Source organism: Protopterus annectens, chromosome 11.part0 (genome assembly GCF_019279795.1).
Source record: "Protopterus annectens isolate FY-2018-M chromosome 11.part0, PAN1.0, whole genome shotgun sequence".
NCBI lineage: Eukaryota > Metazoa > Chordata > Ceratodontiformes > Protopteridae > Protopterus > Protopterus annectens.
The window spans coordinates 67,863,955-67,890,257 of record NC_056745.1 but is presented as its reverse complement, the minus strand read 5'-3'; the positions used below and the strand labels follow the sequence as shown (position 1 = coordinate 67,890,257).

Sequence of the window (26,303 nt, the reverse complement as noted above, 5' to 3'; positions counted from 1 at the left end):
CAACAACATGGGCCCAGTTTTAGGCCCGCTTCCATCCCCTCTTCCATTAGGTCTTCTCAAAGCCTTTCCAAAGCTGAGGTGGACAGCATGATAGCCCAATTTCTCAAGGCACAAATCCACCTGGGGATCTTGCCTGCTCTGTCCCCTCCTGGATCTGCAAGCAATGTTCCAACCTTTACACCTATCTCTCCTTCTCTGATCTGACCTCAGGTTTCAGAGTTATCGGGCCCAAGCCTTCCTGGAGTCGAGACATCAGAGCCAACAGGTACAGTCACCTTGACTCTGGTGTCCCTGTCCCACCCAACTCTGTTTCAAAGCACAGCGGTTCTTGGAGCCGTAGCTTCAGTGCCAGATCCAAGGGGCTGATGTCAGCCACTAAGTTCTCGGAGCTGTCTCTTCCCTCGGGGCTTCAGAGTTCAATAGTTCGGCTCCATCTCAGACTCCTCATTTGGATTCGGGGGTGGTTGGGATTTGTGGAGCTTTCCCTGTTCAACAGCTTTGGCTCTGGCGGGGGGTGCCCAAACTGTCTCAATCTCCCTCGGCATTCAGAGTGGTGAAGAGGGTTCTCTGTGTACCCAGAAGAGCCTCGACTCTTCCTGCTTCAGAGCCCAGCCTCCCTCCAACAGCTTTTGTGCCTGAGACATCTATTCTGTCCCCTCCAGGACAACCTTCCCAAAAGGACTTCAGTCTGCTTCCCTCTTGGAATCCCCAGAGTCTTCTGATACCTCCCCAGAGCACCCCACCGAGGAGGTCCCTCAGAAGCATCAGGGCAAAAGGACACTTGGATTCCCCTTTGGAATACCTTTGGAATACCTCACAGAGGACACCGATCTCAGTGAAGGGAAGTGGTCCCCCAGATCACCACCAGAGGATGTCTCCTTCGGAGACATCATGGAAATCTTGCTCCAGAAGGGTGATTGGTCTTCCGAAAACCTAACGTAGAGGAATTGGCATTTCTGGAAGCCTTTGGGGCAGGCCCATGTACTTCTTGGGTATCCCCCCCCCGTGGACCAACTTATTGACCTTGTGTTGCTCAGGGCATGGAAGGAACTGGATGCAGTGGAACCTATCCTCAAGTGGCCTGATTAGATTCTTAGTACTCCTTGTGACTGCCCACAGTTGACTAAAGGTTTTCTTGTCGATGGCATGGTGGTAGCACCTGCCATCAAAAAGGAGCTTGCCCAACAGAGCTCCACTAGCCATCCCCTTAACAGGGAGTCCAGGACATTGGACAGGTTCGGGAATGCAGGATTATGTTTCCGCGACCTTCGCATTGCAAGTGCTGAACTATTTGACGCACGTAACCAAGCTACAGGGGAGGGACTTAGTTAAGGAACTCTGTCTAGCTCTGTCCCAAGGTCCATGTCCGCCAAGAAACAGAAGACTTTTTTTCCTCCCGATTGGCCACCCTTCAGTCTACTTCAGACATGTCCATGAGATTGATCTCTCATGTGGCAGAAGGTGCCTCATGGCCGGCCGGTTCAGGCATTGCTACCAGATGCCATGTCTGGATGTGGCTGTGTGACTTCTCGGAATCCAATCCTTCACTAATGTCCCTTTTGACAGATCAACTCTCTTTGGTCCAGCAGTTAAAGACACTCTCTCCCAAAGTGTAAAAGGATGGAAAGACCTTGTCTGCAGTTGGGATCCACTTCTCTACCCCACAACAGACCTCTTCTAGGAATCAACATGGAGGTAAGAAGCTGTGGTTCTGAAAATGTCAAGGTCCTTTTCAGGATTCACAGGGAGACCTTCCCCCCAGAGGAAGAGGGGGAAATGGTTATAATGGCAGATGCTGCCCTCATGCCAGAGTGGGTCCGATGAATCAAAGATCTCGAGATACCTTCTTGGACAGACCCATTCAGTGATCCTGAGGGATTGCCCGACTGTTTGTCTGTGGAGGCAGTCTGGGGATGTTTGTCTTTACACCCAAACCATCACAAAAGATCATTGGGTGTTAAAAATTATATCCAGAGGCTATTCAATACCCTTTTCCCAAAAACCCTATCCAAGCAAAACCCTCCCCGATGTTCCACCCAATCAGAGGGAGGCTGCAGGCTTAGAAATTTTGAAGCTGCTCTCAAAAAGAGTCATCTAAAGTGTTCCCCCAGACCAACTCTGATCAGGCATCTACACCAGCTTTTTTTTAGTGCCCAAAAAGACAGGGGACCTCAGGCCCATTCTGGACCTTATCACCCTCAACAAATCTGTTGCCAATTTAAAGTTCTGAATGGTCACAATACTGTCCATTCTGCCCTTCCTGCAGAAGGACGACTGGATGTGCTCTATAAGCCTTCAGGATGCGTACGGTCACTTTAAGATGAACAGATGCTCCAGAAGGTTCCTTCACTTCCAGCAAGGAGCCGATCATTATCGGTTCATTGTAGTGCCCTTTGGTCTCACCACAGCCCCCAGGGTGTTCACCAAATGCATGACAGTAGTGGCAGCTCACCTGAGACTGCAAGGATTCCAAGTGTTTCCATACCTAGATGATTGGCTCCTAACTGCTGCCACCAGGCATCACCTTCTCAGAAGACAGAGATTTCTTATTCTAATAAGCCTCAACTTTGGGCATTTCTATCAACCTAAAAAAAGTCTCATCTTCAACTGATCCAAGTCATAGACTTCATCACAGCCTGTCTGGACACTATTCATTCTCTAGCTCTTCTTCCTCTGGACAGAATTTTTACCTTGAGGGCTCATGTCAGCAGATAATAGATATCTTCCCCCCCCCCCAGCAAGTCACGTTCTAAGGGCTTTGGGGTCCATGGTGGCCACAATCACTCTGGTGCCATTAGCTCACCTGCACTTGAGAGTACTTCAGTGGACCTTAGCAGTACAATGGTCTTTTCTGCTCTACCCATTAAATTACTCAGTCAGGATTTTATGAGCATGCAAACAGTCTATCCTGTGGTGGATCCAGTACGAGGATCTTCTCCAGGGTCGCTTGTTTATCTTACCCACTCCCATGGCCATCATGACCCCAGACGTGTCCCAGTTTGGGTGGGGGGGCATTATCTGGGACAAACAGTCCAAGGCACATGGTTCCCCTTAGAGATTAATCTGCATATAAACGTTCTGGAAATGAGAGCAGTGCTTCTTGCATTGCAAGCCCTTCATTCCTCTCTTGCAATAGGAACTGTTGCTATTCCGACAGACAGCATGTCTGTGGTCTGGTACATCAGCAAGCAAAGAGGAACCATATCCTACCCCTTATGTCAGGAAGGCATAAGGTTGTGGCAATGGGTGATTTCTTCCAACTGCTTTCTCATAGTAATGCACATTCCTGGGAAGTCAAACATCTTGATAGACAGGCTCAGCAGGACTGCTCTGATGCCTCACAAGTGATCTCTGAATCCTTCGGTGACAAGTATGATCTTCTAGAGATGGGGTCAATCTTGCTGCAATTTTTTTGCATCTCCTTCCAACATCAAGTGCATTAAGTTCTTTGCTCTGATCACTCCCTAGGGACAGTCACTGAGAGATGCTCTAGTCCATGCTTGGCCCCCTGGTCTGCTGCATGCCTATCCCCCCTCTTCCTCTTATTCCCAAATGTCTCCAAAAAGCTCAGAGGTTGAAGTGTTGAGTGATCCTCATTGCTCCCTTTTGGCTGTGACAAGTCTGGTTCCCCTTACTTTGGTCTCACCTACTCTGTCCACCTTGGACTCTGGACTCTACTCCAGATCTTCTGTCCCATCCCTCGGGACACCTCCGTCCTGATCTTCTGAACCTGAAACTAACTGCTTGATTACTCCACTTTCAGTGATTGCAAGAATTCCCAGGCTTTCTTCCCCAGTTAGGAACATTTTGATTGTGTCACATAAACTGTCCACTAGGAAATTATACGATAGTAAGTGGAAGAGTATCTCCATCTGGGCTCTTCAAAACAATTTGGATCCCTTTACACAACCCTGGTTTCTGCTGTGTTGGACTTCTAGCATATATCTTTCATAATGGGGCCAGTTTTTCAATGGTGAAGGTGAAGCTGGTAGCCATTTCCAATTTTCATATAGGGGAAATTCTCTCTCACTGGCTCAGTCCAAATTTTGCAAGGCCTTCTTAAAAGGTACTTTTTCTCCTTTGCTACCCTATTAAGGGATCTGCTGTTCCCTGGGATCTCACCTTAGAAGGTGAGACAAGTTCTTGTTTTGTCTCCCTTCAAACTTTCAGCTAAGGTAGATTTAAAGTTTCTGACCTGAAAAAACATTTTCTTGGTGGCCATTACTTCATCCAAAAGAGTATCTGAATTGTAGGTCTTGTCTTGCAAGCCTCCATATTTATTTTTTCACAAGGACAGAGTTACTTTACACACCAACTCTCTCTTTCTGCCCAAGGACACTTCAGAAGATAGCATAAACCAAGTTATCAATCTGCCTGTATTCTTTCCTAAATTTCAAAACAGAGGAGAGAGTAACTACTTTATACATTGGAAGTACACAGACAACTTTGCTTCTATTTGGAGAGAACTAAAAGTTTTAGGAAATCTGACCAACTTTTTGTTTCCTTTTTTAAGTGCAGGTTGAGTAAACCAATTTTCAAGGTTACCCTGTCTCATTGGTTTACCAGTTGCATTAAACTTGTGTATTTTACAAAGGGCATCCCGTTACCATGTCACATTAAGGGCCATTGTACTAGATCTCTCTCTACTTCAGCTTTCTGGTTGAAGCTTCCCCATGATGAAATTGTGCTGCATCTACTTGGTGAAACTATCCTACTTTTATTTCACATTACCAACTAGACCTTATTTCCAGGAACAGGGCATTCTTTGGTTCTGCTGTGCTCCAGAATATTCTTTTTTTAAGGGCCACCCAAATTCTTTTGTAGCTGAGGATTCTGTCCCATAGGTTGAAGAGCAAATAAAGGCAATAACATCAGATAAAGAAGTTATGTACTCACCATAGCATTCCATCTGTGTTGTTGCTTTTCCTTTGCTCTTCAGCCTTCCTTCCCTCCATCCCCCTGTCCTTGGAAGGACCTAACAGAATATTTTTGTTTGGACAAATATTTCCTGTTTGAGCTCCTGAAGTATTCCTTCATGACTTCTGTTGCCTTTAGGTTATTTCTTTCTACCTTTATAATGTGATGATATACATCGATGCAGCAAACTCGATCTGAGGGATTTGGGGGGAGAGGAGCACCATGAGTAGGCAATGAGCTCTGATGTGAGATCCTGAAGCTTTGGTATGTGGCCAAGTCAGATCCAATGCTCAGATCTGAAACCCAATGGTTGAAGAGGAAGTGAAAGGCATCAGTGCAGAGGGAATGTTATGGTGAGTACATAACTTCTTTTTTAGTGTCTTCCCACATATCCTTAGCTACATAAACTGAATAAATTTTAATCCATACTCCTAAGTACTTTGTTTTCTTATATCCCCATAAATATGGTTATTGCTGAACCAATTTGTGTGTGGGTACATAGTTTACAGCTATTGCCTTTGTTTATTCTTCATGAATTTTGTATCCCGAAAAGACTTGAAAACTGTCATAGGATGTTCCACAATAATGAAATGTTCTTTTCTGGTTTTATCAGGTATAAAATTATCTGCAAATAAAGCCTATTTTCTTGACTGCCATACAAGTTGCATCCTTGAATTTCTGAGTCCCTTATTTTTTTGCCAGTGATTCTAAAAGCAATGCAAATAACAAGTGGGAAAGAGGGCACCCCTGCCTGGTTCCTCTGCTCAAACAAAACTTGTCAGAGAGGACTCCACACACACTTTAATTTTTGCCTCTGATCCCTTATATAACCACCTAATCAGTCTCATAATTTTATTAGGGAATGCAAATGCTTCCATTGCCCTACTCACAAAATCCCACCGTACACTGTCAAATGCTTTCTCTGCATTCTCTGCATCAATACCCACCAACAACATTGTTATTTTGTTGCATTCTGCTTCCCTCTGGATAATCAGAGTTCTGTTTAATGTTGTCAAATGTTTGCCCCCCCCCCATCTACCTCTAACCTTGGTACATTTAATTCTTCCATAAACATTTCCCTTTGTACCTTTTCCTGATTTCCACATTCTGTGTTTCATGCAGATTTTCATAAGATTTCTGAAATATTTCTAATACTTCTGCAGGATCTCTGGTTATTTTCCTTGTTATAGGCTCCCTAAGCTTGGCAACAATCCTTTCTACTTGCTGTTGCCTGAGCAGTTGTGCTTAAAATTTTTGTGGTCTGGAGTTTTTATCAAAAAAATTTTGCTTAACAGCAGTGTTTGTAAACTCATGCATATTTTCTTAGTAGTCCATTATTTTCTGTTTAGCACTCTCCATTCGTGGCTGTTCTTGTTCTGTGAGATTCCCCCTTCTCTGCAATAGTTTAACCTTGGTCAGTCTCTCTAAATAATTCTTGTTATTTCTGATCCATATCTCTTTTTATTTCCTCCCTATTTTAAACCCCACTTTAATTTTGTTCCACTCCTTAACTATATTTTCAAAAGAATTTTCTGTCTTCTCTAATAACTCCCAAATAACTTCCACTACCCATTCTTTAAATTCCTCTCTCCTTAACAGATAAGTGCAGAAACGCCAGTGTGCATTTTTTATTTCTTTACTTGCATTTTAATTTAGTTATTATTGACACATGATTTGCAATAGCTATTGGATGCATATCAAAACATTCAGTTAAATGCACGTTTGTGTGAAGTATAATTTCTGTCTAGCCTATCCCAGTTTTTGTACTTTGGGGAACAATATGTAAATTCTCTCTGAACTCATTACTACTGAATTCATATCTTCCATACCAAATATTTTTGTAAATTTCTTCAAGAATCTACCCTCTGTTGTTATATTTTCCTTCTAACCCCTCCCCGATACATCCTCAGTGTTACAAATCAAATTCCAGTTCCCATCTGTAAGTAATATGCACTGCTGAAAGCTATTTCTCCAAGAATTTTCTTAAGCTCCATTGTAGCAGTTTTAGGAGGAATATAAATACATGCCAGCATGACCCTCCTCCCTTGCCAGTAGCCTCTTACTACTACAAACCTGTCATTATTTTTTTCTCTTTTTTCACTATTGGAGGTCCTTTCACAATTTAATATAATTACTTTCCTTTTTCTTTGTCCCAGATCTTCTGCTGAATAACCATCCTGAAATCCTTTCTTTATCAAATTAATATGTTCAATTCTTTCCAAATGTGTCTCCTGTAGCATAGCTGTTTTTACTCTGCATTTTTCAATAGTTCACTACTCTTTCTATTTTGTACATGTCTGTGAGACTATTCACATTTAAAGACAGTATGGAAAGTGTCTTTATGATAATAAGTTATTATTCCCACCTGTTTGTATAACAGTTCATTTTTTTAAATGTCTTGTTTCAGCTTTTATGTTACACCCAGATACTAGTGTTTGGTAGGTTAACCTTTTAAAAAGATGATTCTTGTCATATCCATTTGAACCTATGTCACATCTTACAAAATTTGTTGTTGTAATGAAAACCCTCAAAAAACGCATGTCCAAAACACCACCAAAACCTATTAACTTAATACTAAGACATAAAACTATGTACATCTTCAAATAATGAAGTTTGATCATTTTAATAGCAGCAAATATTCCAAACTGACAGCCACATTCACAGTCTTGAATTAAACCTATAATGAGGGTTATCCATACTAGAAAGCATGATACAGCCTGTGCTTCTACTTAAACTGAATTCTGTTTGTTTTCTGTCATATCTTTATTCCTCTCCCAAATAAAGAAAATAAATTGAATGCTTTCAGAAAACATTATCTCCTAGTCATTGAAAGAAGCATTCTGTATTTATTGCCCTCTTATCGGATTGACGCCATAGAAGCACGAGAACCAGAGACACAGTTGCATTTTACTACACATATTGCACTTGTAAACATGTTTGTACTATAAGGAAACACTTTTCAGTATTTATTATATTCAGTGTTCTTTTATTTATTTATTTGCCTCCCCTTAAAACTTGCTATTCAGTCAAGACAGGGGCTTTAATCCAGTCATTCCACTAAGCAAAAATAAGAAAAGGCATATAATTTTTACTTCTGTCATTGTCTTTTGTCCAGGTTTTCTTCTGTCTTTACATTGCAGTGCCTGCATTTCTTAAAACTGAAAAAGAAAGAAAGAAGGAAAAAAATTGGACACCTGTTTACTTTAGTATCCCTATTACAAAAATAACTGGACAAGCTTTACTTTATAGCATGCAAGTATACACCATGTATTATGAAAATACTTTTAATAACAAAACGAAAGTCTTTCCTTCCTTTTCCCCTCTCCTGAATCTTCTTTCAACCATTAATGACGTGAAATAGGACATATGCTTTGGAGTCCTGTGCAAGTTTTAACAAAGTCAAAAAAGTCCAATATTTTCAGTTTTTCTTGTTCTGTCGTATTTCTCAAATGTAATTAATGCTTTTCACTCCCCCATTTATTCATCAGTTTCAGAGTTGCTGGTTTTCTTCCTGTTGATCTCCATCTCCCATATGCAGTTGCTGGTTCATTTCCATCTTGCTCTTGATTCTTCTGTCAGCTCTTGTGCTTTTTACATCTCTTAAGCATTTTCCTATGGAACATTGAAAAAGGCTTCACTGGCATAGTCACTCTGTGGGCTTTAATATCCAAAGTGAAAAAAAAGCAGAATCCCCTTCTGTTTGATAACTCACTATTTGTTGGATAAACTTTTGTATTTCCTCCCTTAGCATGTTCTGCATCAAAGTATGATTTTGACCCTCCAGGAAAAAAATATTCTGAAAATAGCTGGATACAGCAGCTTGAATCTCACACCTGCTTCTTGGTGTTCCCCCAATTGCTGAAATACATTTCCTCCTCTTCTTAATGGCGTACAATTAGTTATTATTTTCCACACAAGCACTCTGCTGTCTCCCACTTTTAGTACTTTCTACTCCTACCACAGTTTTATTCAGCTTCAACTCTTTCTACTGGTGGGTTTGCATCTTTAATTTTAAAGATCTGGCTTGCTTTCTCATGGCTAAGTTTGGAACATACACATAATGTGCCCTTTCCATTAAATTAACAACCCCTGCTGTGGAGTACCAGTCCAGTTGCTTATTTGTGCTTTCATAAAACCTAATACAGTCTGTTCCTTCCAGTTTCTCTGGTTCAGCAGAAAATCTTGGGTTTCCCCTATGTGCTCTGTCCTCTAATCCTACCATTTTTGAAACATCTCTTCTTGAGCAGTTTCATACTCAGCCAGCTTTTTTTTCATGTTGACCTCTGATTTTTTGCAGTTTTATTATCTCATCTGAATATCTGCTTGAAACTTCTTCCATTTTCCCCAGATTTTTGTTATTTGAGCTGATATACTCCTTTAGTGTTTCGTTTAATCAGCTCAGAGCACATTTGACTTATTTTTTTTTTCCTCTAGATGAGTGGAAGTCATGTTTTGCACCAAATGTGGTGCGTGAACTGCTTTTTGCTTAACAGCTGCAGGATTCTTCCCAGCCAGTGTTTTCTCCTCATCTTTTGTGATTGATTTTCTTTCAGGTTCTCTGAATTTCTCTTTTTGCTGCATTCAGGGAGTGCAGTTACTATCCAGTTACTGAAATTTACCGAAAAAGACAAATTCACTGGCTGTGTTTTCTAAGTTTCTGTTTTCACACTGGGAGAGCTGAAATTAAGCTGTTACTCGGTGTGTAGCCATCTAGGAAGTTCTCAAAATGTTCCAGAACTTTATCACTCTCTTCCCTTCTAACTTCTGTAGGAATATCAGCTCCTCTTATCTTAATTGTTTGTCGAGTCTCATCTGCCTTTAGTCTTGTCATAATTGTCTTCTGTAAATATTTCAGTTTGTGCCCTCTTTCTTTCTTTCTTTCAACATTTCTCTGCTTTATACAGATTACACACACATACACACACACACACACAGATCCGTAATTATTTGTATGTTTTTATACAGTATATAAGTAGATAGCTATAAGTATGACATGCATGTAACACACACCTGTGTATACACATAAACAGGCGTGCTCATGCACACATCCATTTACATGTTTACATGCACTTGTACACGCAGTCTGTAAATTGATCTGTGTTGTCATTGTGTAACATCACCATCATCTGTTGAGCATTCTATGGACCTCTGGAAATCTGATTATTCAAAGTTAATTCCTTCATATGTTCCTCATTCTCACTGCTGCAGTAGCATATGGGTAGTGTCCTGCCAAGAACATTTTAGCTAACAGATAAAACCCCATTTATGGACCCCTTTCTCTTTCAGACATTTTTTAGTGAATGTTTTCTGTATTTTTTCTGATCTACCTTAAGAAAAACCCTAATTACAACATTGCATCTTAAGAATACCAACTTTTGTCAAGGATATCGTGAAAGCTTCTATGCTATTTACTTGAGTTATTTTATATGTTTGTGTGGAAACTGTAATTTTATGAAAATATAAAATATTTGAGCTGTGCTTTGTGTATTTTGTACCGGTTACTGTTTTAACAGAATTTAGTACTTTTTCTCATTTGTGAGGTAGTAAGTGTTCTTTGATATTTCTCAGTAAAAGTTTAGGGTCTGTTGACAGGATTTTCAGTGTACTGCTTGTGTTTACTAGTGTGGGGACATTTTAGTCTTTGGGGGGAAGTGTGGTGTTGTGCTTACTAGTGAATACTTACCTTCTCCTAGTGTTTCTGAGCTTAACATAGTGATGGTCCAGTTTCTTTTCTGGCTACAGCATGGACAATATTCCTGGTCCTGTTTCTTCCACTCCTCTTGTACCTAAATGGAAAAGCCTTGTAAAATAATTGCCTCAGTCTATGGTTAGTGACTCTAGACTGGCTAAAGGCAGTTCCACAGTTCACTTACCTATTGCCTCAACTTCCTGTAGTGAAGCAGTAATTGCCACAATGGACAGAGGGTAAACACCTCCTCAGGAGCTTTTCCAGGACCTTTTACAGGTATGAGAGAACCAAATATTTTTGGTACAGGAGCTGTCCGGGAAAGAGAACCTTTGCCAGGGATAGTAAGTTATCCCTTGTCCACTCTCCCAATAGGAATATTCCCAGAAACCAAAAAAAGCAAAAACTCCATTACTTAATTACAGGACATGTACTCAAGTTGTTTCTGTATGTATGTCATATGTTACATTTTTGGCTAAGAGTGTTTTGCAGTCAGTCAGTTCTGGGGGCTGTTTGCATTTTCACAGTTCTAGTGCAGGTATTGCCAGTGAACAGTGTTGTTTTCTGGTTATGAGGATTCTGACAGGGAAGGGGGTGATTCTCCTCAGGAATCCATCACCTAGAACTCTGACATTTCAGATAGTGAACCTGAAGTTAATCTTAGACAAGTTTGTTTTTCCTTTGCTGAAACTGTTGCTATATTCTGAGATGTTTTTCCTTGGAAGCAGAGAAGGGCTTCCCCCGAATTTGGCAGATTTTATAACCTGTTAGAAGATGATGATCCTAATTCTGCACCTATTCCTCCCATTTTGCCAGCTCTGTAAGACACTTTTAAAACTCCCTGCAAAGCTCCTGATTAGATGGCTGCAGCATCAAAGAAAGCTGATTAGCAATATAGGGTCTCTCTGGATAATACATGCCTTTATTCTCAACTGTTAGCTGTTGCTCCTGGAGCAGGGTCAGCTAACAAGAAATCTTAGGCTTCCTCTAACACAGTACCCACTGTTAAGGAGGGAAAGTTGTTAGACAAAAAAGGTAAGAGGCTGTTTGCTTGTACTATGTTAACCTTTAGGCTTTTGAATTACCAGGGCTATAGGTGGAAATGTATGCTAAAATGTGCCTGTAGTTTGGAAGGATTTGATTCTTCATTGTCTGCAGAAGGCAAGTCATGTTTGAGTTATATTGTTTGTAACTTGACTCAAGTTTTTAAACATGCTGTGAGAAGTGTGTGATTGTGCTGATCCTGTGTTTAGAGCTTCATATTCTTATGTGATGTTGAAGATTTGTTTGATTCCATGATCAGAATTTTTCTGATTTTAAGTTTGAGATTCCTAATTCTCCATTTAGCTTGGATCTGGTATTTATGCTTATGACTGCACAGATCCTTAAACAGTGGATGACAGAGGTAAACTGATTGCATGGAGGATTTTTCAGGTACCCAGGTTCTACCCTAACAAGGCCACTCCTCAGTCCTTTAGAGGGCAGAGCAGTCAGAAATCACAGCCTGACTACAAGCAGTCCCCAAAAGAAAATGGCAGGAGGATAACTCTCACAAACCAAATAAAAGAAGAACATGTCCTAAAAAGAGTCCAGCTCTAGCTGTTACATGACTGTGTTTGGAATCTGATCACCTTACCCTCAACATCTGCCACAGTTTACCTAACCATCTTACACCGAGTATCAACTCCTTAGCCCTGGGTCAGTCTGTTTCAGGCAGATGTGTGTTGAAGGTGATTCAGGAAGAATTCCATTACCAGTGGGTCGACAGCCCTCTTCCTTTCAGGGGAACACACACATGCACACGCACACACATGCACACGCACACACAGACACACACGCAGACACGCACGCACACACCCAACCAGACAGACCTGTTTCCATCAGTGCTACAAAATATCTCAGAAGCAGGGGTTATAGAACTAGTACCTGCAAATCATGTAGGCAAAGGTTTTTAATCCAGGCTATTTTTGGTACGAAAGAAGGAGCACACTTTGAGACTGTGTTACATTTGACTTTTCTCAACCCTTATGAGAAGGTTCCAAAATTCGAGATGCTGACCCTACAGTCCGTGCTTATACTGCTTCCAGACTATTGTCTTATGGTAACACGAAATCTCAAAGATGCATACCATCACATACCCATTGCTCAGAGTTTCAGGAAATGTTTAAGGTTTGCTATATCTGGGGCACATTGTCAGTTGTCTGTATTACCCATTGGACTGTCCACTGCACCCCAAATGTTCACAAACTTCCTTGCCCAGTGGTGGCTCACTGCAAATTGCAGGGAATCCTCATTTTTCCTTATTTAAATGACTTGCTTATTTGTACAGAGTCTTTTCCCAGATGTTTGGAGTCATTAACAAAGGTGTCCAATCTCTTGTCATATCTGGGATTTCACCTGAACCGATAAAATTGTTGTTTCACGCCCTCTCATGAAATTGTCTTTTGGGGTGTCTGATAGATAAACTCAGGCAGTAGGCCTTCCTTCTGAAAGAAAAGGTAATAGCTTACTAGTAGATCTTTCTGAGATTTTCTCAATAGCTTCAGGCTCCTGCAAGAGGATTTCTCAAGATTCTAGGCCTCATGGCATCCATGATCCCTTTGTCTTCCTATCCCAGTTCAGTCTGTCCAGACAAACTTTTCAGATTATGCTTGGGGTACATGTTCCTTGGGAGTAGAAGTACAAGGTCTGTGGGACTCTTCATACAGGTAAAAGTACATAAACATGAAGGAAATGCTAGCAGTTATTTGTACATTAAAAACTCTAAACCATCTATGGGCTCTAGGCTCTTTACAGGTGGTTACAGGCAGCGCCACAGAGATGCATCTCGACCAGGCAAGGGGTACAAGGTCATACCATGCCAGTTTGTAATGATTGCTTGGGAGCTGGCTTTTCTGCATTACTCTTCAGGCCTCCTACATGCCAACAGAGCAAAAGATTATGGCAGAAAGACTCAGCAGATCCTGGACAGACCTTCATGAGTAGAAACTCAGTATAGATGTGTTCCAGGACTTACTCTTGATGTGGGGAACACCTTAAGTATAACTATTCACCTCCGTACAAAACGGATAATTAGAAAAACTCTGTTAGACACGTCCTTGCAGCCAAGCATGGAGAACAGATGCTCTGTCATTCCCTTGGTGAGGAATGTTCCTGTATGCTTTTCCACTTATTCCAATGATTTCCAAGGTATTTCTAAAGACTTGGAAAGAATTACTGAAAGTTATTGTGGTGACTCCCTTTTGGTCCAGGAAAAGTTGGTTCTCCCTTCTCATAGAATTGGCCGCAGGAATTTACTACAAGCTTCCTCACAGACTGGATCTACTCACACAGCACAAGGGAAGTTTGATACATCCCGATATCATCAACAACAACCTGGATGATTCAGTTTTCATACCTTTTTAGGTACTTTTTTCACAAGGATGTGCACCAGGTTCTAAAGGAGGCAAGAAAATCTGCTACTAGAAAGTATTATGTTGGCAAATGGAAAAGATTTTTAGTTGATGTCTTGTCAAATCACATGGACCCCGAAAGGGATGTATCAGCTCTGGTTCTCAAAAATTTGCACTAAAGATAGCTTGTCTTATGTTTCCATCGAGGTCTGTCTTGCAGCCATCTTAGCTTGTGTACCTATGGATCCCCTCTGTCTTCTGTGTTTGTGGTAATACAGTTTCTGAAAGGAGTGATGCGTATGAGACCACCTTGCAAGCCAAGTCCTCCTCCTTGAGATCTCAGTTTTTTTCCCAGAAAAACTGACCTTGGCTCCTTCTGAAAAAGCCTTTCAGACTGCTTTTTGCAGTTCTTTACTTGGAAAACCATTTTACTTGTTACTGTGACATTTGCAAGGTTAGTATCATAGTTACAAGCTCTCATGGTAGGTGAACCCCATCTGGTTTTCCACAGGAGTAACATTGCATTATGCACAAGTCCATCATTCATGCCTACGGTTATTTCTGATTTTACCTTGAATCAAGTTGTCAGTCTCCTAGCTCCTAGTCCCCCACCCCCACCAAGTCAAAAAAACAAGGGAAGACAGGTTCTCCATATCTTAAATGTGCATAGGCAGCTCAAGTATTACCGTGACAGTACTTTAGGAAGGATGAACAGCTGTTGGTTTCCTATGCTGGGAGCTAAGATGGTTGTTCTCTGGTGGAGTTATTTGCTATTCCCACCATGGTATAACTATTCCAGGCAAAATTAAGGCACATTCTACCAGGGTCTTATTCTCTTCAATGGTGTACTGGAAAGGGGTGGGCTCTAGAAGTGTTCTAGAGGCAGCAGCTTTGTCCTCTGTTCACACCTTCACAATGCACAATAAACTGGATTTCTTCTTTCGGTCCAGGGCAGGCTTTGTTAGGACAATTCTCCATGGACTCCTGGACCCTTAGCCTTCCTTCTCTCACTGATAGGGTAAGCTTTGGGAATCTACCAATAGGCTAATGCAGCAGTGGTAATGAAGAATGTAGTACATTTGTGTAAGTCCTACTTATCTATAACAGTAGGCATTCAAATTTCTTCACAGTTGCAGTAGGCTCATCACCCACCATCCCTCTTTGTAGGTAGTTGAGGTGAGACCCAACATAATTTGTTACTGCGGCAGTGGTGGTGGTTGTTTTTTAAATGGTTTTTATGGTGATTGATTGTCGGTTGTTAACTCAGGATGATTTTTTCCCCTTTGTGTGGGTGGTAAAGTCTCTGGTTGCTGATAGGCTGCACCGTTTTTGAAGGACAGTATACCAATATCTAGAGTGAGCGAGTGCGATGGAGGGAATTTGGAGCTTTGGCAAACTGGATAGGTAGTGTCCTTGGCAGGATAGTACCCATATAGTACTGCAACAGTGAAGAAATTTGAATGACTACTGTTATGGAGAAGTAGGACTTGCATAACCGTACTTAATGCAGCAGAACTGGGAAACCATTTCCATTGAAGCCATTATCTAAGGTCATCCCTGTCCCATGCCATCCAATTCCCTCGTATTCAAGAATACTTTCTTCTTTAAGCAGTGCAGCTGCCCTTATTCACTTTTGCAGTGGCCTAATGTTATAATGTTAAGTTACATTTTTCCCTAGAGGTCAGTAGTCTAATATCAGTAGTATTGAAACGGAGGCATTCCTTCATTAGCAGATCTAGCATTAACCTGGACTTTTATTTTACAATTTTTTCAGCCGTGCTTCTTAATAATCTTTCTTACAATAAAAATATCTCTTGCTGCTAACTTTTGTTGATACATGTAGTGCTGATAACGTAGTGAAGTGGACATTTCATTTGGCTTGAAAAATTCTTGTTTATTCTACAGTGTCATTTTCGTAAGCATTTTGCATTTTTTTATGCACCCATTTTGTGTGTGTGTGTGTGTGTGTGTGTGTGTGTGTGTGTGTGTGTGTGTGTGTGTGTGTGTGTGTGTGTGTGTGTGTGTGTGTGTTCATAGGTTGGTACTAGGCTATCCATAACAATTCTGTGGCTATTTCTTCCCACAGTATTTACTTCCCTGGACCCCTGTCTAGCAGGGTGACTGACGTGATCCCCGGGGTGCATTTCCTATCTTTCCCATCCAATCATCAAGGTCCGTTTTGAAGAGTGCCAAAGAGGTGCTCTGCTTGACATGTATGGGCAGTCTATTCCAGAGTCTGGGGATTCTCTGGGTCAGGAATCTATCCCTCCGGCATGTTTTTTTCATTGTGATGACAAGGTTTAGATCACTGGAGCGTGTGACTCTGAGGGATTGGGATTTCTTTAAGTGTAGCATGTCCAACAGCTTTGGGTTTGACATGGCATTGTATGTTAAGCAGAGTTCTCCTCTGAGTAGACAATATGCGACAGAGTATAGGTGGAGTTTTTTTAGACTGTCAGCACAGGGCATCTGCTTTAAGCCTGTGATTCTTTTAGTGAGGTATTTCTGCAGCCTTTCTAGTTGTTGCAGATGTCTTGAGAGGTGCATGCCAAATGGGGCATTGTATTCTATAATGGGTCTAATGAGAGATGAGTACAGTGGGACAATGACCTCCTTTTTTTCTGGTTGAAAAGCCCTTGGTGATGAGGTGTGCCACATAGGATTTCCTGACTGTTGTGGCGATGTGGTTATCGAAGGTGAGACCACTGTCCACCTGTGTCCCTAAGTCTGTTATCACACTTTCGGTGTTTAGTGTACTGCCACCTATGTGGTAATTCACAGGTACATGTTTTTTCCCAAAGGGGATAACTATACATTTCTTGGCATTGAGCTTGAGCCCATGGCTCTGGCACCAAGCATCTGTTTCTGTAAGGCCCTTTTCTAGAATATCCACATCATTTGGGGATTCAGTAATGGCTCCCAGTTTGCAGTCATCTGCGAACTCTGTTAGCCAGAGTCCCTTAGTGTTGGCCTGTACTTCAGAGAAGTAGATGCCAAACAAGAGCGGTCCCAGGACTGAACCCTGAGGTATTCCACTTGTCACTTGTCTGGAGCTGGATTTGGAGTCCGCTGCTTTTTACAGTGTGGCTTCTGTCAGTAAGCCATTTGGTAACCCATCGAGTGACGTAGGGATTAATGCCCAGCTTAGTGGGAGATGGTGTCGAAGGCCTTGGCGAGGTCTAGATAGGATGTCTGATCCACCTTACCCTTGTCCACAGCTCTGGAGACTGATTCGAAGAAGTCAGTCAGGTTCAGGAGACAAGATTGGCCCTTCACGAACCCAAACTGCATGGGGTCCATTGTTTGAAGGTTGCCAATGTCTTTGTTTATAAATTCCATGATAATACGTTCCATGGCCTTGCAGATCAGGCTCGTCAGACTGATGGGATGGTAGTTCCTGGGATCCAAGGTGGATCCCCCCTTGTGGAGCGGGATATAACTGTAGCTGTGTGCCACTCGGTGGGCATGAAGTCTGAGGTGAGGCTATGATTAAACATGACACTTTGGTGAGGCGCCAGTTCATTTTGTAGTTCATGTAGTACACAGCCTGTGATGTCATCTGGTCCCATGGATGCTGTATTCTTAGCTTTGGAGAGTGCGTTTTTTACCTGTGTGGCCATTATTACAGGAATTTGGCAACCTTTTGGTATTGAGATGGGCCCTTTAGGAGGTGAGAGGGGGTGAAGTTTGCACTGAATCGATCTGCCAGGATATTGGCAATATCCTTGGGATCAGTATATTTAATGCCATTCTGTTGTAGCTCAGAGCAGGTGTGAGCATTGCCATTTAGATTCTTGACATAGCTATAGAATTGCCTTGTGGTTGTCTTTGGAATCTTTGGCAATTTTATTTTCGTAACCAGCTTTGGAGGATTTTTTGAGGGATCTCAGCTTCTTATTGAGGCTGGTAAGGGAGTTTTTTGCATCCTGGGATTTTCTTCTTTTCTGCAACAGTTTCTTTCTTTTGTTGTAAAGTTTGTTTATGGCAAAGGACCACCAGATTGGCTTCCTTGTTTTGGAGGAGAGCGTCTTGGTGCTATTGTGGATGGCACGATTCATGCACAAGTGGATGTGCTCATACAGTGCCTTAATGTAGGATTCAGCAGTCGAACATTCATTTCCCGTCTACATGGGTTTCATGAAGTTTGTCACTTCTGACTTGAGTAGCGTGAAGTTAGCCTTGTAGAAGTTTTTTATGGAGGTTTCGTTACTGTGGGGTGGGGGTGGGATGTGAATGTCAAGGGTGATTAGCTTATGGTCAGACCTAACCAAAGAGGGGGTAACCATAGGTGTGGTGTATCAATTTCCCACGTTGGTAATGACCAGGTCTAGGATATTGGAACCCCTGGTGGGACTAAGGATTAGTTGATCCAGGGCGTTGGAATTTATGAATTACAAGAACCGTTGGGCAAAGATGTTGGTACGCGAGTAGTTTTCCCAGTTAATGGCAGGGTAGTTGAAATCACACAGTATTAGGGTGTTTGGTTGTATCTTAATATTTTCCAGTATGTTTGGAAAGGTGTAGTGAGAATCTTGGGGCATAGTGGGGGATCTGTAGTAAGCTACAATTTGGATTGCAGTCTTACCCCAGTGTTAGTTGCACCTGGAGAATTTCAGACGCATTGTGTTTGGCAACTAGCCTGGTGTTGTGAATGCCCTTGGTGAATATGGACACTCCTCCACCTTTAGTGTTTTGGTCCTGGTTTTGTGGCCGAAAAGTGTGGTAAGAGTTGTAGCCTGTTATTGCAGGGGTGCTGTCTGGAGCCTTGAACCAGGCCTCAGTTACTGCACAGATATCGATGTTCTCCATTTTTAAGGAGTGCCTCGAGAGAGTGCATTTTGAGGTTTAGACTTCTAGCACTGAGTAGCATTACCTTCAGATTTTGCATGCTTGTACCTGTTACAGTTGTGGTTTTTTTCTTTGAACTTTGCCTAAAAAAGGCATGATAGGGGTGGCAAAGCGCCTTAGCCAGTAACCTGAATCCCAGGGGCGACAGGTGCAGCCCATCTCTGACAAAGCATCGTGGTCTGTCGATCATGTCATCCCAGGCAGACAGATACTGGATCCCCTTTTAATGACACCAGAAGCTTAGCCAATTGTTGAAGTCAATCATTTTGTCCTTATACTATGGTATAATTCTGGGCGAAGGCAGGATGCTACTCAAGGCTATGGTCAAACCTGCCTGGGTGTGTGTGTGTGCGTTTTACTTTAATCTGTACTATATGCATGAGGACTAATAGGCTTTTTACAAAGTCTTAATTTCATGCTATCAATTTTTAGGATACTGGCCATTTAAGTTATGCATGCCCTAAGAATGTCCTGGGAGAACGTGAACCTCCAAAAAAGAAGGAAAAAAAGAAAAAGAAGAGACAGTTTGAGTTGGAAGATGAAATGTATGTATAAACAATAAACATTTTTATTTGTTTAAAATGTGTTAGCGTATGTTAGTACTTTAGTACCTGGTATACGTGTTTTAACTTCTTATTTGTCTGTTTTAGTGAGGAAGTGGAAAGTGAAGATGAAGGAGAAGACCCTGCTCTAGAAAGCCTTAGTCAAGCAATAGCATTTCAGGTACATATTAAAAATGTCTGTGTTTAAAGCTCTATGGATGGTTATATTACAAAAGTGTTGTACAAGTTCATTTTTTCAAAAAAGAAGTGGTCGATTAAAAAAACAAATTGTAGTTAATGGTGTATGCTTTTCTTCACTAAGCCTCCCTTTTTCATAGTTATTCGGCTCTGGTCATCTTCTGTTCTTAAATTTCTTAGATAAGCAGCTGTTCAATGAATTTGAATATTTTGAGAGAAACTTCTGAAGTGGTCCTGGGCATTGGAACCCCCCCCCCCATATGATTTGTTCCTTACATCCATCCACAACCCTTTTTCCCATTTACACATGGACTTGGGGTGTCGGTGTAACAGTGACAATCATCTAAAGCCAAAGTTCACACCTCTGAGTGGCTAGCTGTGCCACGACTGTTCTTCCATGCCACATACTCACATGCACACCTATGGCCAATTTAGAGTGTCCAAAACACCTACTGCGTATCTCTGGAGTCTGGGAGGAAAGTGGAGCACCCAGAGGAAACCCACATGAACACAGGGCATCCAGACTCCACGGAGAAGGCAATCCAGTTGAGAAATGAACCAGAGGCCTTCTTGCTGTCAGGTGACGACACTGTCTGCTGCACCACTGTGCCACCCCATATGCTTTGTTCTGGGATAAAAGTCTTAGGAGCTAGTTTTGTAGCAGCCATGCTCCTCTTTGCATATGGCAGCATCCCCTTCCCTTTGGTAAGCAGTGTGCCTACAATGATGTTCCCTAAGTCTGACTTAAAGGACCCCCCTTTTGGTGCATCTTAGACTGAGTAATCTTTCTACACCAAAGTTTTTTTTTTTTTTTTTAAGCAAGAAACATCTTTATTAAACTATCATGTATGACATGGTCAAGCTTGCATTTATATTAATGAAAATAAACCATAGCGACACAATCTCAGTTGCAAACCTCATACATTGCAAACTCTCTCCATACACAGTCTCCCTATACAACTGTAGCTGCAAACATTATACATAACTTTGAATATATCCAGTCATTGTCAGTCAGCCGTTACATAGCTCATTCAAATCTTGCCTTCTTTTAAAACTCATTCCTCCTTTGCATGTATTGATCCCACATTTCCCATTTTTCCTATGTAATTTGTTCCTACCCTTTTCTGAATATCTGGGTTCCAGTTGTTTTATCTCTGTTACTGTCTTCGCTACCTCTAGTAAAGTTGGTTTTGGCTTTGACTTCCATTTTCTAGTAACTGCTTTTTTTTTTTTTGTCAGCCATCATAATTAGACTCAGCAAGGCCTTACTATGTCTAGGCAATTCCGATTTTGTATCATAGCTCAAAAAAAATAATTTCCCTAGTTACCCATATTTGCTCAACCAGCATCTCCAACAGAGCAGTCTGCAATGAATAATTGTCTGCCAACTCATTACACTCCCAGAAAATATGTTCCATTTTCTTCCCCATCACACCTCCAACATTTGCTGTCTGCCTGAGAAAAATTTCTTTGGAGTCTGCTTGGAGTATAAAAATACCTATGTAAACACTTACAGGCTAAGATCCTTAGTCTTCTAGATTATGTTGCATATCTGGGAGTCCAGCATACACTCCCCCATTGTTTCTTTGCGAATTGCTTATCCAATCTCTCTTCCCAATCCTTCCTAACATCTTCTGATTGTTATAGTTATTTTATATGCTCTACTAATTATTCCTTTCTTAATGGCAACTTCTGTTCTAGAATGTACTAAAAACTCTATTAGTGCTAGTCTTTCATTTCGGACCCCCCATTTCTTTTTCTATACCTGTACTCTGATATCAGCCGTTGATATGGAAGGCAATCTCTAACCTGCAGTCCAAATAAGTTATTGGCTTCTTTCCATTCTAGTATTATTTTCTCCCAATACCTTGGTTCCTTTGCCAGTTTTTTCCAGTATATTCCTGCCCCCCTTGCCTATTGTCTGTATTCCCAATTACAATCATCCCTGTCAGGTAATCTCCTTTCTCCATCCCTGTGTTGATTCGTTCCTAAAAGGCCTTCTGCTACTTTATGAATATAATATTCTGTATGATTGTTATGGTTGTCCTTAAAGGTGTGCATCCAAAATCCCAGTTTCTCCCTGTTGCTTGAGCTTCCCTCTGGTTCATCATCTCTTTCCACTTTGATTTATAGTTTTTTGCTTGAATATGTATAGGACCCTTAACTGTGTTGCTATGAAATACCCCTTCAATTCTGGTAATCCCAATCCGCCCTGTTCTGTTGGAAGAATAAGCTTATCCCACTTGACTCGACTCTTGCCATCCTCACCTCCCGCATAAAATACTTCAGCTCTTTATTAATTGCTATCCACAACTTCTCCTATGGTTGATAAAAATATGCTTGATCTGAGTATCTTCACCAAAGTTTTAATCCCTCTCCACAAGTCAGAGTTTGAACTTGATCAGACATTCCAGTGCATTGCAGTACCTGCATATCTGGTTGTTTGATGTCTTGTGAATTCAAACTTTAGAGTTCGATAAAACAACGTTCGATCATTTGATCGTTCGTTGTTATAATATAGACCCTATATATACATATATATATATATATATATATATATATATATATATATATATATATATATACACACACACACGTTGTTGCATTGAAAGTACAGTTCATCGAACCGTACTTCCAATAACTGACTTCCGCGAAAGTGTATTATATCGAAAATGCACTTTCGCGGAAAAATAAAAACTAAAAAACAAAAAAACACACTAAGCACGATTATTTAATCTACTTTAATATTCTCACTCCGAGATCACACTACAGTGGGGAAAAGGGAATATTCCCTTATCCCCACTGTACCACGATTTCAGCAAGAGTTTTCTTAGTTGTACATCAACACTACACGTTGATGTACAACTAACGTCATATGCAAACTGCATTTTTTTTTTTTATAGGGAAAGTGCATTTTCAATAAAATGCACTTTCGCTAAAAAGTGGGTCCGCATTTTGATGCAACAACTAGGACCCATATATATATATATATATATATATATATATATATATATATATATATATATGTGTGTGTGTGTGTGTGTGTGTGTATATATATGTATATATGTATATATATATATATATATATATATATATATATATATATATATATATATATATATGTATAGATGTAGATATATATATTACACACCCCTGTTAAATACCAGGTTTTTGTGATATAAAAAAATGAGACCACAATAATTCATTTCAAAACTTTCCCCACCTTTAATGTGATCTATAACCTGTACAATTCAGTTAAAAACAAACATATCTGTTAGGAGAAAAAATACAAAAAAATAATAAAAAAATGTACAATACGCTGGTTGCTTAAGTGTGCACACCCTTAAACTAATACTTTGTTTAAGCACCTTTTGATTTAATTACAGCATTCAGTCTTCTTGGGTACACACCTGCCATCAATTAAAGAGACACTGATTAACCCCAAATAAAGTTCAGCTGTCTTAGTAGGATTTTTCTGACATTTACTGAGTTGCCTGCTACAGCAAAAGCCATGGTTCGCAGGGAGCTTACAAAGCATCAAAGGGATCTCATTGTTGAAAGGTATCAGTCAGGAGAAGGGTACAAAAAATTTTCAACAACATTGGATATACCATGGAACACAGTGAAGACAGTCATCAAAAACTGGCAAAAATATGGGACAACAGTGATGTTGCAAAGAAATGGACGTCCCTCCAAAATTGATGAAAAGATAGGACAAAAACTGGTCAGGGAGGCTGCCAAGAAGCTTAGCCAATTGTTGAAGTCAATCATTTTGTCCTTATACTATGGTATCATTCTGGGCGAAGGCAGGATGCTACTCAGCTATGTCATACCTGCCTGGGTGTGTGTGTGTCTTTCTTTTCATGTACTATATGCAGAGGACTAATGGTCAAAGTCTTAATTTCATGCTACAATTTTAGGATACAAGCATTTAAGTTATGCATGCTAAGAATGTCCTGGGAGGCGTGAACCTAAAGAAGGGACTTTAATTGGAAGATGAAATGTATGTATAAACAATAAACATTTTATTTGAAAATGTGTTGCTATGTTAGTACTTTAGTACCTGGTATGTGTTTTGCTTTATTGTCTGTTTTGTGAGGAAGTGGAAAGTGAAGATAAGGAAGCCTGTCTGAAACTTAGTACAATGCATTTCAGGTACTATTAAAATGTCTGTGTTTAGCTCTATGGATGGTTATATTACAGTGTTGTACAAGTTCTTTTTCAAAAAAAGTGTGATTAAAAAAACTTGTAGTTAATGGTGTATGCTTTTCTTCACTAATTTTTCATAGTTATTGGTTATCATCTTCTGTTCTTAAATTTCTTAGATAACAGCTGTTCAATGAATTTGAATATTTTAAAGCTTCTGAAGTGGTCCTGGGCATTGGATATGATTTGTTCTACATCCATACAATTTTCCCATTTACACATGGACTTTGTATTGTAACAGTGACAATCATCTAAAGCCAAAGTTCACATCTGAGTGGCTAGCTGTGCATGTTCTTCCATGCCACATACTCACATGCACACCTATGGCCAATTTAGTGTCCAAAACATGTATTCTAGTCTAGAAGTACCAGAGAAAACATGAACACAGGGCATGACTGAGAATAGTTGAGAAATGAAGATTCTTGCTGTCAGGTAGACACTGTCTGCTGCAACTGTGCCACATAACTTTGTTCTGGGATAAAAGTCTTACTATTTGTAATGCTTCTTTGCATGGCAGCATCTTCCTTTGGTAAGCATTGTATGATGTTCTAAGTCTGACAAGGATTTTGGTGCATCTTGACTGAGTAATCTTTCACACCAAAGTTTTTTTTTTTGCTAAAGAAACATCTTTATTAAATATCATATGACATGGTCAAGCTTGCATTTATATTAATGAAAAATAAACCATAAACAATCTCAGTTGAAACTCATACATTACAAACTCTCTCATACACAGTCTCTTATACAACTGTGACAAACATTGTATAACTTTGAATATATCCAGTCATTGTCAGTCAATACATAGCTCATTCAAATCTTGTTCTTTTAAAACTCATTCCTCTTTGCAGTATTGATCATTCCCATTTTCCAGTAATTTGTTCCATTTTTCTGAATATCTGGGTTAGTTGTTTTATCTCTGTTACTGTCTTAGCTACCTCTAGTAAAGTTGGTTTTGGCTTTGATCATTTTCTAGTAACTGCGTGTCATCATAATTCTGTGGCCCACTATGTCTAGGCAATTCATTTTTATCATAGCTAAAAAAAATAATTTCCTAGTTACCCTTATTTGCTCAACAGCATCTAACAGAGCAGTCTGCAATGAATAATTGTCTGCCAACTCATTACCTCCCAGAAAATGTTATTTTCTTCATCACATAACATTTGCTGTCTGTGAGAAAAAATTTCTTTAGTCTGCTTAGTATAAAAATACCTATATCACAGGCTAAGATCCTTAGTCTTCTAGATTATGTTGCATATCTGAGTCCAGATACACTCATTGTTTCTTCTGAAGCTTATCCAATCTCTTCCCAATCCTTCCTAACATCTTATTATTTATAGTTATTTTATGCTCTATGCAATAATATATTCCTATTCCTGAAGAGGTATATGCGCCAGTCCCCAATTAGAACTCAACACACAATCCGCAAAGTGGAGTGTCATTTAAATAAGGTTGCTACCCTTTGCAATAAACTCTGGTGTTTGACACAGTAGGAATAACCTTTTTAAAAAAAGCAGCAAAATAATATTTCGGAAATCTTCTCACAACTTTGATGTATCAATCTGTTTCTATACCCATAAGTCAGGACAGTGAAACTGTGATATCCCAGACCTCGTACTGGATCAATGGGCCATTTATAGGCGGCAATGGACAGTGCAGCTAGCCACCTGCACAAATTGCCTCAGCAGGAAGTAGGATATCTCGATTGAGATCTGTGTTGTTTACCGTATTCCATTCGTAGGTAGGTTATTTTGTTCTCAATTCAAAAGGCCAGAAGGGCTACCTTACTTCGGCCTTCCCTCTACTTTTATATGCAGCTCCAGTTTTTTCCAAACAGTAACCATTATATCCCCATGTTTCCTGACCTCTTACACAAAAAACATTATTGTCTGTATGCACTATGAATATACTCTGAATACATACCAATACTATGTCACAGGTAGTATCCTGTCCCTTTTGACATGAAAAAAAATCCCCATCCGCCCTGGCCCTGCGTCACATTTCCATAAGATTCACGATGCTGGGATCTATAAAAGGATTTCACTGGTACCCTGATCAATAGCCCTATAATATATGAATGATACATATGAGCTGTAGGATTGTTTTGAAGAGGGGTACATACCGCCTCCTTAAAAATAGCTTGAACTGCATCATACTTGAATCAGGGATAATTCTGGCCACTTATTTTTGCTGCTTCTGAGCTTGAGCCCAAAGTGCAGTGCAGTTAGGCATCAAATCTTCAGTTTTCCAAATGCTTTGATTTTATAGTTTTGATTAGGTCAAGCAGGAAAGCTCAATGTGTACATAACAGTGGATACCCTTATACCTCCCCAGTGTATCCTGAGAACTTATGCAAAATAGGCAGCTTCGCTCACTGATCTCTGTGTAATATCCCAATGTCAGACTTTTTGCTTTCCTGTTCCTTGTTTGGTAAGAATAATACTTTATACGGAGCTGTGGCCCACGTGCAAAGCTATGGGCAGTCGATCATCAAGATGCTCAATGCTTTCTCACCTC

General features: G+C 40.5%; 1 protein-coding gene across 2 annotated transcripts in view; it reads left to right on the top strand.

Moving 5' to 3' along the window:
- The window catches only part of ZCRB1 (zinc finger CCHC-type and RNA binding motif containing 1), a 364,751-nt gene that overhangs the window by 206,879 nt on the left and 131,569 nt on the right, over window positions 1-26,303 (top strand). For both annotated transcript variants that reach the window (XM_044087452.1, XM_044087451.1), the window contains exons 6-7: window positions 19,276-19,388; window positions 19,494-19,566. In XM_044087452.1, coding sequence (XP_043943387.1) covers window positions 19,276-19,388; window positions 19,494-19,566 — 186 coding nt within the window. The remainder of the gene's footprint in view (window positions 1-19,275; window positions 19,389-19,493; window positions 19,567-26,303) is intronic.